The sequence below is a fragment of the Chamaea fasciata genome, unplaced genomic scaffold, assembly GCF_029207755.1.
Source record: "Chamaea fasciata isolate MVZ Bird 193981 ecotype frontalis unplaced genomic scaffold, bChaFas1.0.hap1 SCAF_5, whole genome shotgun sequence".
NCBI classification, from domain to species: Eukaryota; Metazoa; Chordata; class Aves; order Passeriformes; family Sylviidae; genus Chamaea; species Chamaea fasciata.
Genome location: NW_027094090.1, coordinates 47,809,424 through 47,825,659, shown reverse-complemented (window position 1 = coordinate 47,825,659; position 16,236 = coordinate 47,809,424). Strand labels below are relative to the sequence as shown.

Genomic DNA, 16,236 nt, shown 5'->3' with positions numbered 1-16,236 from the left:
AATCTGTAAATCTATGGCCCATATGTGTGGTCACAGGAAAGGCTATGTGAATATGGGAGGTTCCACAATTGCAGAATTTCCTGGGCAAGCTGCTTTTGTATGAGTTGGAAGCCACAAGCAGACTCTTTTCTCTTGTGGGAAGTTACCAAAACAACAGGAGAAACTTCTCTCTCTCAAAGACTAAATGAATGACTATTTTATAAGTGTTACTGACTTGGAGTTCTAAGTTTTGTCTCTTTACATTGTTTGTAGAAAATGAGTTTTGTGGTGGGAGAAAGGGTTGGTTTAGAAATCCCTTTGTGTTTTTGTTTTTTTATTTTCCTTTGCTTCTCTTAGTGTGTGTTAATAAAATCTATTTTGTTTACCTTTAAATTGGGCCTATTTTGCCTTTTTCTCCCAAAATCCTATCTCCCAGATGGCAAACAAAATTCGGTAAATGTGAAACCACCACATAAATGGTGCCAAAACCCGAGATTAGCAAACCAAAACCACTACAACAGGTCAATGACAAGGAAAATCAGGTAGCTTTAAAAACAAGCAAAATAAATTTTGAGTTCTCAATGTAACACATCCCTTCACCAAGGCAAGGGCATCACAGCTGTGCTGTGAAAACTCAGTCACATTTTTTTTACTTCTTCCTCTCTTTCTTCTGACAGATCTGACTCCAGATGCACTCAGTGAGATTGGATAGTGGGACAGGCTGCAGCAGTGCAAAAGCTGCATTCACACTGCACTTCATAGTGAATGAGCAGGGCCAGACCACAGCTGCTTCCAGGTCCAGAGGTGATGGTCTATGATGGTGCCCCTGAAAGGAAAACTGGTACCATGGTACCAACATGGGCCAAGCTCAGTCTGTAGCTGGTGAAGAAGAAAAGCAGATTCTTCCTTAGGGACTGCCAAGTTTTCTATGTAGTTCTGAGAAAAAAAAAAATCCACTGGAGATGGTGTGGTAGACTTTTTTTGATAGCTCAGATAGCCATAAAGAGAAAAATAAAAAAGTCTGTTCAAATACCGAACTAGAAGGCTTTCCTTTTCTTCTTTTTTCCTCCTGCCACCTTATTCCTGACACCAATAGCCTCTTCTGTGTCATCATCATCATCATTCCGAGATCGCTTCTTCTCTCCCTGCTCCCGCAGCTCCTGCAATGCAATCAACAGATTGACCCAGAGTTCTGGCACCTGAAGAAATTCAGACTACAACAGCTAGGACAAGGTCAAAAAGCCAGCACCCACCATTCGAGCAAACCTCTGGGCTTCAGCCACACGCTCTGTCAGCATCATAACTTCTTCCTCTTGCATAGGGAATGCTGGCAGCTTCTTGCCAATCAGGTGTTCAATACGCTGGAACAGCTCTACATCATACCTGAGGAAAGACAAGACACCAGCTTGAATCAGCCCTCCTGAGAGGGCCTCAGCTGTCACCACTCACAAACTTCACCCCTTATCTCCCCCTCCCGCCCACAGATACTGTTAATTTGTGCTGATGGTCTCACAAGCAGCTCAGCTGCATCCAAATGATGCTGTTGGGCATGGCTTCTCAGATTTATTCAGCTCATCTCTGTTCAGAAGTATTTGGCAAAGATTTTCTGTTTAGACAATACTTCAGTGTTTATAAAACCCTCCCACAGTTACCGAACCTGCATTATACATTTTAAAATTGTATATTGTATAGTCCAGTTGTAAACTGTTCGGCTCAATGAATGCCTGCTTCTAGAATTTATCTGCACTCTCCTCCCTGCCCACCCCGGGTTCTGAATTGTCTCCCCTTTAAATAAAACCAACTGGCACTTCAAAATGAAAAGTAGTATTTTATTCACACCCAGGATAAGGTCAGATATTTTCTGCTCTGAAACACAGCTGGAAAGAATAAGTCTGTTAAATTTTATCACTTACTGTGTGACAAAGGTGATAGATTTTCCAGATCTCCCAGCTCGAGCTGTTCTCCCAACACGATGAATGTAATCCTGGAAAGAATGTTCTTGATAAGCAATAATAGATATTCACCAAACACAGAAGAGATCATATATGCCTATATGTTTTCTCTTTAGGAAAGAAAAAGAGAATGTCAAGGACATACTGCCAGGATTCAACGCTCAGGAGGGTGTGCAGCATCAGATTTTGAGAAGAGGCATAAGTGGAGACATAACTTTGGTTTTAACATTTGAATCCTTCTTCTCTTTCTAAATGAGAAGATCAATTATTCCAGACTGCAGGACAAAAGTTGCACTACATGACCTTTGCCAAGACTTCACTCTCACTTTCTTGGAAAGCTAATATTCACAGCGACCCCATGCCTGCATTTTCAGGCTTGGGATCTAGTGCTCTGCATAGTGCATCTTCCAGAGAAACTCTCTAACAAGCAGATTTAAACTTGGTAAGCATGGCAAAAGAGGATGATTGAGAATACTTTAGAAGAGTCTGATCTATTGAGCATCTTTGGTCAATATGGTTGTAGGTTGTTTTCCAGGTTTTATACTGCATTATGGAAATTAAAATACTCCCTTCTTCATACAGGATTTGCAGAGAGAGGATTGTAAGAAAGAATCTGTTCTATGGGTTAGATGAGAGAGAAGAGCACAAAGACCATAACAATACCATTCAAGATGCTGCTCCCACTGTTTTTTGGGTTTTTTTTTTCTTACTTTTGTGCTTTTACAAAAGGAGTGTCTTCAAAAGACCTACTTTGCTTTCTTCTGTTTACAAGGCACAGTATCTTTAATCACTGTAAGCCACAATAGCAATTCTTGAGGTGCATGTTAATTGTATGCTTTTGGAACTAAGGTAGGAAACAGTCACATCCCTGAGAATCCCATACTTTCTGTAAAACACAGAGTTGGTAACTTACTTTTTTTTCTTTTTGCTGTACTTCTGTGATATGAAGCTGAAACATTAAGGACACCTTTCTTAACCAAATGCTTGTTGAATGTCATAGTGAGAGAATGTATTTTTTTTTCTTTTTTTTTAACATGGTTTAAAATATGAAGGCAGACCTGGATCACAGGCACAGAGACGACTACATGAAACTACTAGTACGTTGAAACTGTTTTCAAAACCTATTAATGTAATAAGGCTAAACATATAGTCTGAGCAGAAATGCAAAGAGACAGAGTATTCCACACTTCACTTACAGGATCACTTCTACAACCCAGGCCATGAGACGATACAAAGAGAGATACCAATTGAATAGTGGAGGCTAAACTACACCTTTGAATGTACAGAATCATGAATTAGGCTTCCAGTCAGCAAAACAGAGAAGAGATGTCTCTGTTCCTTTGTCTACCTTATGTGTTTATCTGCTCCCAGTGACCAGAAGCTCTCAGCTTGCACACACACACAGGCTTACCTTAGAGTGCGTAGGAATATCAAAGTTTATCACCACATCCACATGTGGGATGTCCAGACCTCTGCTTGCAACATCAGTAGCCAGCAGAATAGAACGTGCCTTTGCCTTGAACTTGTTTAGAGAGCCTAAACGTTTATTCTGGAAAAAGGACAAAAAGGGAATGAGAGACTAACACTCATTCTAGTGTTCAGTTAATATGCTCTTGTTAAAATACTGACACAAAAGAACTGGGGGAGAAACCACTCAAAAATTTCACTTCTCTAATTTCTTTTTTTTAAATATTACAGATTTAGGGGCAGCATTCACATTAGTTAAATTTCTATGGACCAGTCCAGTTCACTAGCTGTCAAATACTCCTCCTGCAAGGCAGGTGTGACTCAGTATGGTGCAGCCCATTTCCCAAGCCCCAGGCCCCCTGCCTGCTCTATTCTGTGGGGTCATGCCCATACCTGACTCATCTGCCCATGGAGGGGAATGGCAGTGAACCCCAGGTTGCGGAGCAGTAGAGCAGTCCTCTGAGTATTGTTACAGGTACTACAGAAGATCATGAAAGAGTTACCAGCCAGTTCATTCAGGATATAAACCAGGTAGCTATCCTGTAAACAAACAGAGAATTCAAAAAAACTCAGAGATAATCACATGTGCAACATTAAGTCTAGGACTCAGAAAATGACAAGATATTGGACAGATGTGGGAACAAAAAGTTACAAGAAGAGAGGAGAAACAGAAGTGGTATTACCTTGAATTTGGAGGGAATGAAAATGTAGTACTGCTGTAATTTTTCAACTGTCTGATACTTGGAAGAAACAGCACATTTAACAGGATTCTTCAGAGCAGCACGCTGGAGTTTTTGAACCTGGTAAGATCAATGAAATTTAGCTGGACAAAGATCTTGTCAGACAATTGTATTAATACAGTTTAGTCAAGAGGATAGCCTGATGGAAGGAGAACTGAAACAGATTAGTCTGCTCCCACCTTCTTGGTCATGGTGGCAGAAAATAGGAATGTCTTCCTGTCTCGAGGAATCACTTTTAATATCTTATCCACCTGTAAAAAACATAAGGAAATGGAAATACTAAATACTACAAGCAAGCAAGACACAAGCCTCCCACAAATATAAAGATCATCCACATGAAGAGTAAGACATGTAAACATACAGTAGCAACAAATTTTTTCTCTTCTAAAGTGAAGGTGTAGGCTGATACCTTGTTGACAATTAGGCAGTGTGAACTCCAAAAGTCCAACAATAGTGCAAATATCAGGCAATGTCCCTGCAGGAATGTGTGTGTGTGTGTGATTGTTTTCTACACTAACTACATTCCACATCAGGCACTCCAGAGACACCAGTGGATTTCAGGGACAAAGTGCCTCCTACCGTCTTGGCAGTGCTCTGTAGAACTCTGCTATGTTCTAATCCTACCACAGACTTTTGTGTAATTATTAGATCTTAGTTACAATTTACTACTAATTTCAACAGAACAGCTCAGTGTTTACGATGTGACTGTATGAAGTGATTTTAAAGGGACTCATCTGGTGTTCCAAACTCGTCTTTTAGCAGATTCCTACCTCGGTCTCAAAATCCATGTTAAGAATCCGGTCAGCCTCATCCATCACTAGGAACTTCAGAGCTCGTAAGTTGAAGCCCTTTGTGTTCTCCAGATGATCAACCAGACGGCCAGGGGTTGCTACCAACAGCATCACAAGAGCAAATTCAGAATGAAGGCAAAGGAAAAGATCCAAACAGATAAGAGTTGTCCATTACAGAAATGGGATTCTTTGCCCAAGAAAAGATTGCTTTGTTGGAATAACTCTTTCATAGGGTATCTTCAGAAAGTGTTTTGAAATAAGATTAATGGAGTCAGACTCTCTGAAGAATGTCCTAAAAAGAAGTGACACAAAAAAGACTGCAGACAAGCTGTACTGTGAAGGATGAGACCAGCATTTTAAATACTTGAGGAGAATGAAAAAAACAACCCAAAAGCACTCTAGGTTTGGCAGGAATGCTTTGGAATGAGCTTGTAGGAACAAAGTTCTAAAGTGGATACTTTAGAAACATTAACAAGCCAGTATTTAGAGCTTGGGACAAAAAACAAATGAAGAATGTACTCTTCTTTCTTTGGTTAGCTGGAGTTTGATAATATTCATACTCCACATTCCCAGCACATCAACTTACCAATTATAACGTGTGGTTTCTTGGCTAAGGCCAGAGATTGAGACATTGTGTCAATTCCACCCACAATAACCGCTGCAGGACAAAGAGAGTGGAGTGAATCATAGCACCAGCCCTCCCCGGCACTGTAGCGTTTACTCCTACTACCCACCACCCACAGCAATTCTGTACAAATGAAAAGCTACTTATTTTTATGAGAATTTACTTTATTTCTGCATATCTGACCTTTATAGGCTTCTTAAGCCATGCAATTAATTACTTACTGGCCACAAGTATTTTATTTTCCCACCTGAAGAGCTACAGGCAGAATCTATTACTTGCAGTTTAACTCAGCTGCAAAAATCCAGGAATTCTAGAAACACCCACAAAGCTTTTTTTGAGAGATTATCTAAAGAATCAATACAGACAGTCTGAAAGACATCACACCACAGCAGGGAGCTAGCTCTATGCAATTTCACTGGACACAAACACACTATTGAGAACATTCTCTCCTACTTCCTTTAGACATAGACTTCTATTTAGACATAGAATCCAGAAGAGCTGTAGACCACTCCATGAGGAAAGACCATAGTCTTTTTTCCTCAAACCTGATACCAGATCTCTGTCCTACAGCAGCATAAATTTTTCTCCTATTTTGTTCAACCCCTCATACAAATTCTCTATTTTTATCTTTACAATCTCGAGCTGACAAATGGGTCTTCAGAAAAACTGGTCCAATACCATAAAAGCTACTTACTACTTTGAACACCAATGGAGGATCCAAGAGCTTCAAACTGCTCTGAGATTTGAAAGGCCAGTTCCCTTGTTGGTGTGAGGACAAGAGCAAACAATCGCTGAGGTACTTCCAGCAGTGCTTGAAGAATTGGCAAAGCAAAGGCTCCTGTTTTTCCAGAGCCAGTTTCTGCCAGTCCAATGATGTCTCTGCCTGCAAGAAGAAGCAAGGAGGCAAAAAATTCTTATACATCCAGAACAGAGAAAGAAGACTTTAAAGCACTGTGCAACAAAACACAAGAATTCCCTATGGACAGAAAAAAGGCAGATACACAGAAGGCAAAAAAAAACAAAAACAAAAAAACCCCCCAAAACAACCAAAAAAAACCAACCAAAAAAAACCAACTAAAGGGCCAAACCAAAGAATTTCAGAATTTCTCTGAAGCACTTTTAGACAGTAATTATATTTGTACAATGATTACAGTCTCAGTCAATTTTCTAGGTAAATTTCCATTAATATACACTGTTTCATACAAACCTTAGGCCCAAAGTAAGTTTTATTTTATTATGTCAAATCTGACATCAGTTTACGGCTTAATGACTCTATCTCACTGTTCGAGTCCAGATTTTGTCTGCTCACTGGCTTACAAGGAAACAGACTACAGTGTTTGAGACTTCAGTCACACAAACTGCAGGACAACAGCACTACCAAACTCACACTTCACAAGCCACAACTGTGCCATTGATTAATAGTCATCTAAACCAGTCTGCAGTAGGAAGGGTAGGACAGAAAGTCTTTTGCCCCAAAACAATGCAGGCAACAGGGTGGAATTCACCAACAGAATCCATTATGACCTCCTCATACTGTGAAGAAGAATATGCTGTCAACAGACCTTACACCAGAAACAATTTCTCAGGAATGCAATCTTACCTTTGTTTTTTTTTCCCTCCAAGAGAATGGGGGAAAAAAAAAAACACGTGCAGTAAAAGAGTCTGACAAAAATTAAATGCTAGGACAGAGCAGATATTGAAAGTTTGTTCCCATTCTGTCACTGTGTTGTTCCTTTCCTCCCTGAGAGCATTACGGGAGGGGTTTTGTTAAAAGAAAAAAAAAAATTCTAGAGTCAGAAATGTCTGCTGAATTCAGTAATTTATTTTTTGTCTTTCCAGAATGCTTACAGAAAGTCACCGTGGGTTGGTTATTAGTCACTTCAGAAATCTAATTTCAAAGAGTTGCCTGCTCAGAGCAAAGCAAATTACACACACCACAGAATCAATCAAGGCATCTTCACTTTCAGTCACACACACACACACACACTGTAGAAGAGGCAGAAGCAGCACAGTCCAAAACCTATTGTAAGCTTCCTGTGTATCCCTGAGTATTTCAGGAACAAAATGGTCAGTGCAGACTAGCAGTTCAAATGATTAATAGGAATTCTATTTAGCATGGAGCGTCAGAACTACACAACAGAAGTGAACACTCAAGGAACAACGTTTGCACCCATTTGAAAATTTGTGACTGCAAGCAGTGTTATAGGATAAACTAGTATTCCAAGCTCAACCTGGGAAGGACATAGGATGAATATGAAAATTACTTCTAGACAGAGATCCTCAACAATGAAGAAGTTGGGACACACTCATCCCTGATCCTTCTCACTCAGCAAAATTCATTCACAGAGAGCTCCTGGAGCAGTCCCCAGTTCAGGGTCGAAGAAGCACATTGCTCACCTTGGAGAGCCACTGGAATAGCCTCAATTTGGATCTTCGTTGGCACCTTCCATCCCAACTGGTCACAAGCTTCACACAGGACATCTGTTACTCCCTGAACATTAGTGACAAGAGAAACGGGAAACAGACATCACCAAAAAGACCTAAATTAAATCACAGAGTTAAATTAAGTACATGCTACAACAGAGCCAACTTGTCTCCAGCAGAGACAAACCCCACCAGGCCCCCAGTGCAACCCTCTGAAAAGGCAGGCTGCTCACAGTGATCTCCAGTTCCACCAGCAACTTCATCAGATTTATTCAAAATCTGTTAGAGATGACTGTCGCATGAACAACACGGTCGGTTTTACCCTAGTTTATACAAGTAAATTCCCTCCCCACACACAGCTATCTCTTCAGGGGGAACCCATGACCACAGAAAACAAAAAACACTATGCCAAGTTAAGACAACTTGAATATAGCGGCGGCCGGCTGCGGAGCGGCGATGGGAGCATCAATGCCAAGCCCAGCGGGGAGCGGCCGAGCGCCCACAGCTCCTGCCCGGGCTGGGCACCGCTGCCCGCGGAGCGCCGCACGTGTCTGCCCCGCGGAGCCGCCCAGGAGCTCCCCCGGCCTCATCCGCGCGGAGCGAGCAGGACGCTGCTCCTCGGGACAGGGCGGCGAGCACCGGGGGCAGAAGCGGCTCCGGCCCAACCTCACCAAGTCCTTGAAGCTCCGTGGCTCCTCCGCCGCCGGCTCCAGCTCCGGCTCCGCCGCCGACCCCTCCTCCTCTCCTGCCGCCATCATGGCCCGTCTCCTCCCGGTGCAGCGCAGAGCACTCCGGGAGCTGCAGTCCTCCTCAGGGCGCGACGGGATCTGTAGTTCCGACGGAAGAGCCGAGCGGAACGCGTGGGCTTTCCCTCAGCTCCGCGAGGTGCCCAGGGAAGGGAGAAATGCGGGTGTCCGGCCGCCTGTCCTGGGACAAGCGCATCGTGAATTGGCTGTGGGAAAGCCTGCCCGCCTGGCGGTAACCCCGAGCGGCCAAGCCTCAGGCCTGCAGCTCAGCCCTGCACGGCGTAGGCAGTGCTTGATGCTGTTGCTAGTTCATACTTTCTACAGTTGTGAAAGAACAGGCAAAATGAGGTGGCCAGGCACAAAAGGACAAGAATATGTATAAACTTACATCCATAAGGCATATAAAGAACAAATAGAGTGCATTGAATGTGGTGGTATGAAACATTTTGAAGCACTAGTGATGGGAAGAGAGAAAAGAGCTGTCGTTGTCCCACACTGTTTTCCTGTTTATGCTAATTGCTAGCATGAATTTTTTAAGTGCCAGAAATACAAAGTAAACTGAACTGGCAACTCATACCATGAAATGAGAGAGTACAGGATGAGAATAGATGCAAACGCTGTCTCAGCTCTCTTGATTGCTGCTGTTGTGACTCAGGCCTGCAAGTGCTTGATGAGAGGTGAAAATTGATGTGCATTTAATGACCATCCAGGGAGTGTAGCACCAAAATATCAGCACAAAGGAAGTTTCTGAATCATTGATTTCCATCTGGTCTGGGTGTAACATCTCTGATCTGTAGTCCTGATGCCAATTGCAGCAGGGCAACCTTGCATCTAGGTGAAGTTCCTTTGTTTTAGGGAAAAGAGGGTTAACATATACAAGATGTTAGAGTTAGATGTTTGGCTTCAAAAGGACAGCGGAGCTGGCTCCAAAATGAAATTCATGACTGCATTTCTGAGCAGACTTTCCTCTCTCTGGGGAGGCTGTCTGGGTGTGCTCTCAGTGGAAATGCTGATATAATTCAGCATCTGTCCCTGGATTCCAAGTGTGGCATTTCCTCTGCTCCCAGAACAATGAGGAAAGTGAGAGGAAATATGAACAAATGCTCTGCATGATAGGGAAAGAAGAGGAAACTTGAAACAATTCATGGGCAGGAGTAAAAATGAAACTGCTGCATCCCATTTGCTCAAGAGCAATGATAAATTAAAACAAAACAAAACAAAACAAAACAAAACAAAAAAACCAACCAAAACCCAAAACACCCTGGGTAGATGCCTGTTGTTACCATATGTTTCAAAAATTGCAGCAGTCTGAGCCATCAGCTTACTGTATATCATTGGTGGTAAAGGTTAAGCCTGGCCGGCACGTAGACATGAACCCCTGTAAGAGTCTTTGGGATGCCTCAGGAAATGGAGTCAAGGATGTGACAGGAAGTCACTGCCTGTGATTCTTTATTGAACTTCTTGCCCATGCAATATGATGCTGTTTAAGTGGGGAGCAGGGTGGAGCAATTCTATTCTGGTAAAATTCCAGTTTGTGTAATTCCCTATTTTCAATACATGTATTTGAATTAAAGTTTTCCCCTGTCCTAAACTGCTGTTGGGAGAATTCATGCATGATAAAATAAATATACAGCTACTAAGTAGTAATTCCTTTTTTGTACTTTTCAGCACAGGACACTGCTGATTATACTGGATTTAGAAATTGTCACTCCAGGGCTTTTAAACTTGGCTTTTAAACAAATATGCTCCTAGCTCTACTGCATGTTACAGCTCAGTCTTAGCAGGGGCAGGGTGAGAGCAACCCCAGCAGATGAATTTTAATGTAGATATAATATCAGGTATTTCATAAGGGATGCATAATGAGACGAGATGGACAATGTGTACAGCACATCACCTCCAGGTGTTCAGAGAGACACTGACACGAAAGTGCTTCATATTCATTTATTCGAATCAGCCATGTACTGTTCCTTTCTGGCAAACAGGTGTGGGTATCAAAAGCATTTGAGTCCCACTCTGGGGAACCAGAGTTTTTATTCTTTCTACAACACATTAAAACAAATGTTGATATCATGAAAATAAGAGACAAAAAAGACGAGGATTCAAGCTTTGTGACATGGAGTGTTGCCCTTCCAAAGAATTTGGTGTTACAGAATTACAGAGTAGGTTTTTCTGATCATTTCGTTTTGTGCCTGTGCAGGGAAGTTTCCCTTATCCACTGGGGCATGCTTGTGGAGTGAGTGACCTCTACATTAACTCTTCTAGTCACCTCAAGCTAGTTTCAGGGTCTCTTCCTTGTACCCCTTTCAGTTACTGACATGATCCTCACCGTCACCATAATTGGGCACTTCTCAGTGGGATGATCCCAGAAACAGCCTTGTGAGGTAAGGAAGTGCTACTATCCCCATTTTTAGACAAGGAACTGAGGTACTGATGGCTCAAAATCACAAAGCACGTATTTAGCAGAACAGCCACTTGAAACAGGGTCCCAGTCATTGCTCCTGCTTTTTAGGGGCTCTGCCACTGAATCATCCTACTCCTCTCTACCCCTCCTGAATATTAGTACTTGCATATATTTCACTAATATGAAGCCTTCCCTGGGAAGCATTGCTAGGAGTACGTGTAGCTTTCCATGAGTGCTGCCTCCCTCCTCACAGATGATCCACTGTGGGTCTCACAGGCTGCTTGACTGCATGGAGAGTGGCACCTCTACCCATGAGGTGTGCTCCCATCACAGCAGGGCTCCAGCTCAGACCAGTAATACCAACCTATGCTTCCCTTCCTGCTGCAGGAGGTATAACTGCTTCCTTCCACCAATGCCCTGAGACAGACTCTGGTCCCAGGGTCACTCTTCTTCTCTCTGTTTTGACTCCTAAGATCTATGCTGCTGTTTGACTGTGTTTCACCTATTTTATAACTATCAGCATTCAGGTCATGCTTTCTTTTTCCTACAGGGATGTGTTCTCCCTCACCGCAAAATAACAAGTAACTTGCTCTCACATGCTACAGACTTGCTTTTACTCTAAAAAAACAACAGCTTTCCTTTAGAACAGAGGCCTCCTTAAAAAAAAATACATATATATATGTACACTCTTAAATACAATATCATAACCTTAGAATCATTCTATGTAAATAAATAGAATACAAACATCACAGTTCTCAGTCTGGAGAGGTTTCTTCAAAAGGGATAAATTCTGTCTCTGCTATTTCACCCTGGGATGGTGAACTATCCATACTGTCTGTCATATCTGGAGCTGCTTCTTTCTACAGCCTTTCCAGATGTACCTTGGTAATGGGATTGTACTCTCCTGGAAATTGGCATCTGCTGTCTTTTTTAGGGTACTCCAGCCCTTGTACCACACACAGATTCATAAGTTGTTCACAAACCAGGTTCAGTCAGCATAAGGTATTTCATCTGCCTCCTGACCTACTTGGTTTTTTTTTGCCTTGGGGAAGAAGAGCAGTGGAGCTGGCTGGGGAAACAGGGGTCTGCAGAACGTCTGCCTCATGACATCAGCACCTTGAACTGTAGAACAACAAGCAGCAGTGCTAATGCTCACAGTTGTTAATGTAATGTCTCCAAACCCAGATTTAATATGGGCCAAATGCTGTTTCAGCTGGACGGTCTCAGGATCTCGGCAGTGGTTTTAGCACCCAAGCTGTGTCTCCTCCTACATGGGGAAAGCTCTGTTCTTGACTCAAGGAGATCACAGACTTCATCCATTGCCCTGGTGCACGTCTCGAGATTGTCAGCCAGCTTCTGGATTTTGGCCTTCAACACAGCCTGGCTTACTTTAGTGACCTCCTTTGTGTATTCTGGCACAAGGAAGCTGTGGGAGCCGCAGAAGACCATGAAGCAGATGGAGTTGTAGAGCGAGATGGATGCCCTCTTCTCTGACTGGCGCAGTGTAGGGTCGCCTGGGCCCTGCCCCCGGCGAAGGAACTCCAGGCAGCCAAGTATTTCCCTCATCTGTTTCCGACAAGTCATTGCAATTTCCTGCACCTTCCTCACCTCCCGGGAATTGCAGAGCACTAAGGAGAGGTCGGAAGTGATGCTGACAGCCCCCCCAGCTGTGGCCAGGCCCAGACCCACGGCCGACGCCAGGAGAGAGGCTCCTAGCGTTGCCGGGCTCAGGGACAGCCCCAGGATGGCTGTGAGTGCTCCTGCAGCTGTCAGGGTGCTCCCGCTGACATTGGCAATCAGGGACCTTTTGCGGAGCTTGTTGAGTTTACGAGCTGCCTTGTGAAGGTGAGCAATTTGGCCATGCAGCCTCCGTCTCTGATCCAACAGCGCTATATGGAAGTGACGTGTGGGGTCTGGTGCTGGTGGAAAGGCAGCACTGTTCCTCTCCATGGATTCTGTCCAGAAAAAGAAAAGTCTGGGTTGGGATTTATGTCTAAAAACCCCCATGAGACATGCTCATCCTGGACCACCATTTCAGGCATGGTATCCAGCCGAATTTTTGTTGCTTCACCCAGCTCTAAGAAAGGTTTTCCATCTGCACACACGTGCACACTCACATACACACACATACTCATATGAAGGTGTACATTTAATTACGTATTCCATTGTAACTTTCAAACAGAGAAACTTTAAAATGTTTTTCTTAATCTCTGCAAAGACTAAAATTTCTTAAGGACTGGGGTCAGAGGTGCTGTTACCATTATCTCTGTGAAGACACAAAATGTCTCTTCAAACCCTGGGGACAGAAATTTCCCTGAGATTAGGTGAGTCAGTGCCCAGAAGAGTAATGCTGCCAGAACAAATCTGTTGTCCCCCCGATGGGATTCAGAGGATTTGCAATATTTAAGGACATCTTTCACAAGAAAGGTCAGACTCCAAGGACATGAAAGCCACCATCCCAGGTTTTTGTTTAGGGATGATTTCCTGTTAAAGGAGGACAGAGGGAAACTGCTGAGTGGAGTCTATGTCTGGATTTTCCATATACGAGGTGAGGAGCTTATTAATGCCTTGGATGGATACTGTGAACATCCTTCCTTTCTTTAAGCTGCAGCAACTCAAGGCTCTGTGTCGCTCTTTTTTAGGAACAGTGGTAGAAATGGCACACAGACTTCTGATCTCCAGATGAGAGAGACAAGCAATCTTTGTTTTTCACTACCCTTTATGTAGACAGTTCTGAGAAAAAAACACTATTGGACACTCAGAACAACACCCCTTGACTGTTTTTTCCAAGTAAACAACAGGTTAGAAAAACATCAGCTGCTAATGGTTTTTCCACCTTAACAGTTTTTCACCTTCAAAGGATTGTTTTGATTCATCCTCACAATTTCTCAGGCCAGTGTGAGAAAATTATGTGACTTGATTTCACACAGACTCAGACTCTGCTGTTGCTGCCTGACCTCTTGCTTTCAGTATCCAGAGCCCAGCAGCAGTTTTTGTTTTTGTTTTTTTTTTTTTCCCTATTGTTACCTGGTTCAGTGTATGAACAAAGATGAGAACTATTGTTCTGTGGTGCTTAGTCCAACTTGTGGTCATAAATACCCAGTTACAGTGGCAAGGAGGCCTATGAAACTTGTTTAAAAGAGTTGTGAAGAGCATATCAGAAAAGCAGGCCCATTTTTAGTGTGCACTCCCTTGTGGACGGGAAAACGGGAAGTACAGAGGCCTGTGAATAGAGAAGGCTTGAAAACTGCTAGCTCTGAAAAACTTCCCCTGGCAAGATAGCAGGAGAGCCTTTGCTTCTAGAAGATGCATCTTCAGTGTTTCTGTGCTAGACAATCTCTGTTTGCTGTTCTTTGCCATAATGGCAGAAAGAAATGTTCCAATAAACATTTGCTGTATGGCTGCAAAATGCGCTACAAAGGAAGCCAGCAACCTTAACCTTTCTTATGGGGACACTGAGGCAACAGAGTCAACAGGAGTGATGTAGCTGATTGTCTGGTGGAAGCAGAGTTTCTGTGCTTCACAACACCCCACTGTGCACATAGCTATGCTGCCTCTGCACCTAGCAAGGTCCAGCCATAGAGCTGAGAATCTGTTTGGAGCCCATAATGCTCTTACAGCCAAAAGGAGTCTCTGTAGCAGAAATACCCTGTCACTAAGCCAACTGAGCAAAACTATTAATTGCTGCAGACACCTTTTCACTTCTAAGTCTTCTGTGCTGTGGGAACTGGAGGTGCCTGGTCCCTCATAAAGTTACACAATGTAGTTAGGATCCTTGGGGCTTCATTCTGCAGAATTCTCATGTTTCAGAAGGAGAAAACTTTGTACCATAAATCGTCTTTCCATCCATTATTCATAAATAATCCTCTCTGCAATCTTTTCCCCTTATGCTGACTTGTCCTAATCCATCTCACACAGATCCTTTAAGATGTCCCCATGCCCTTCAGAAAATGCCCCCAGTCTCTCTTGGTGTCATTGGGTCATTTGAATCACTTCATACATGTGATTCTCTCAACTGGAGGCTATGTCCTATTATTTTTTATACTATAATTAGAAATAAAGCCGGAAGAAGAAGGACTAACACTAATCTAAATGGATACCAGCACTGAAATGAACAATGAGCATATCACCAATAACTTAACAGATCAATATGATGACCATTAAATATGTCAATTACTCTAGCCTCTTAACAATTTGTTCTGAAGATTTAGTTGCTGAGAACTATTTCAGGGAATAACAGTGACTATCTCACTGAATTATTAGAACAGTTATTCAATATATAGCACAGGCCATGTAGTGATGCAAATCTTTTTATATTGATTATTGTTAACACAAAGGACAAAAAATCCATCTCCTGCTCTTAGAGAAAAATCTCCCCAACAATAAAGGTAGATGTTAGTCCAACATCTGCAAACACTTTCCTAATAGAGTACTCAGAGACACTCCAAAAATGACTGGTTCAAACTTACCTTCAGTTTCCAGGCACCCTCCCAGAAGACAAATTCTGATCCGTTGCTGGAGGAGACCAATTTATAGCTCCTGTGGACCAATTGCTGCAATAGGAATGCTTTGCCTCATACTGGGAGTTTGCCATTTCCTGTTCTCCCTTGTGCAGAAGGATGTGACACACTGGAAAGTGACCTGTGGGACAGTGAGCACACATCATGTTCAGGAAACGATCCCTGCGAATGAACATTGTGTGTTCACTTTTCCTGAAGTGTAGTTGAAAAAAAAACCGTTTAAAAATCACAACCTATTCCTGGCTCTGAGGTAGTGCAGACATTCCCTGCAGGGAACCCTGCCTTTCCTTTCCCTGAAATAGCAACTGACTTTACTCTGTGCTGGAGCTGCCAATTGCTTGATGATTTAAGTTTCCCTCCACTACACATCTAGAGCCAGGGGAGCTATTAGCCAGCCAACTACTCCATTCAAGGCCAGTGTACTTTTAAAATCCCAGTTCTTTGGGAAAGTCCACAAAAGGGAAGCAGCCCCACAGCAAGATCATTGCTCTGAATTCCCACCCCTTCTCCTTCTCAGTGCATAAAAACGTGCTGCGAAAGGAGTGATCACCCTGTGGTTTTACTCTGTTTCTTAACCATGGGCACCACATC

General features: G+C 43.0%; 2 protein-coding genes across 3 annotated transcripts; both read right to left on the bottom strand.

Moving 5' to 3' along the window:
• Positions 1-505: 505 nt before the first annotated feature.
• Positions 506-8,760, bottom strand: DDX47 (DEAD-box helicase 47). 2 transcript variants are annotated; one of them, XM_066183528.1, is made up of 13 exons: positions 8,650-8,760; positions 7,952-8,045; positions 6,249-6,437; positions 5,516-5,587; positions 4,909-5,027; positions 4,318-4,389; positions 4,082-4,198; positions 3,792-3,938; positions 3,343-3,480; positions 1,893-1,963; positions 1,233-1,362; positions 1,013-1,139; positions 506-915 (listed from the first exon to the last, which is right to left on the bottom strand). In XM_066183528.1, the coding sequence occupies exons 1-12, from the start codon at positions 8,734-8,736 to the stop codon at positions 1,017-1,019; spliced, it is 1,359 nt and encodes a 452-aa protein (XP_066039625.1). In that variant the 5' UTR covers positions 8,737-8,760; the 3' UTR covers positions 506-915; positions 1,013-1,016. The 2 variants fall into 2 exon arrangements, with proteins under 2 accessions (XP_066039625.1, XP_066039624.1); XM_066183527.1 differs by having other exon boundaries at positions 506-1,139.
• Positions 8,761-10,651: 1,891 nt separating this feature from the next.
• Positions 10,652-15,616, bottom strand: APOLD1 (apolipoprotein L domain containing 1). Its single transcript, XM_066183526.1, has 2 exons — positions 15,595-15,616; positions 10,652-13,080 (listed from the first exon to the last, which is right to left on the bottom strand). The coding sequence occupies exon 2, from the start codon at positions 13,073-13,075 to the stop codon at positions 12,335-12,337; it is 741 nt and encodes a 246-aa protein (XP_066039623.1). The 5' UTR covers positions 13,076-13,080; positions 15,595-15,616; the 3' UTR covers positions 10,652-12,334.
• Between the last annotated feature and the right edge of the window lie 620 nt (positions 15,617-16,236).

What these genes read in the sequence shown, in the direction of transcription:
- DDX47 (XM_066183527.1), bottom strand. Translation starts at nt 8,736, where the DNA reads ATGATGGCGGCAGGAGAGGAGGAGGGGTCGGCGGCGGAGCCGGAGCTG. An exon ending in CTCCATTGGTGTTCAAAGTA is followed by an intron (nt 5,588 to 6,248) that starts GTAAGTAGCTTT and finishes TTTGTCCTGCAG; the next exon opens with CGGTTATTGTGGGTGGAATT. An exon ending in CTGCCACCATGACCAAGAAG is followed by an intron (nt 4,199 to 4,317) that starts GTGGGAGCAGAC and finishes TGATCTTACCAG; the next exon opens with GTTCAAAAACTCCAGCGTGC.
- APOLD1 (XM_066183526.1), bottom strand. Translation starts at nt 13,075, where the DNA reads ATGGAGAGGAACAGTGCTGCCTTTCCACCAGCACCAGACCCCACACGT.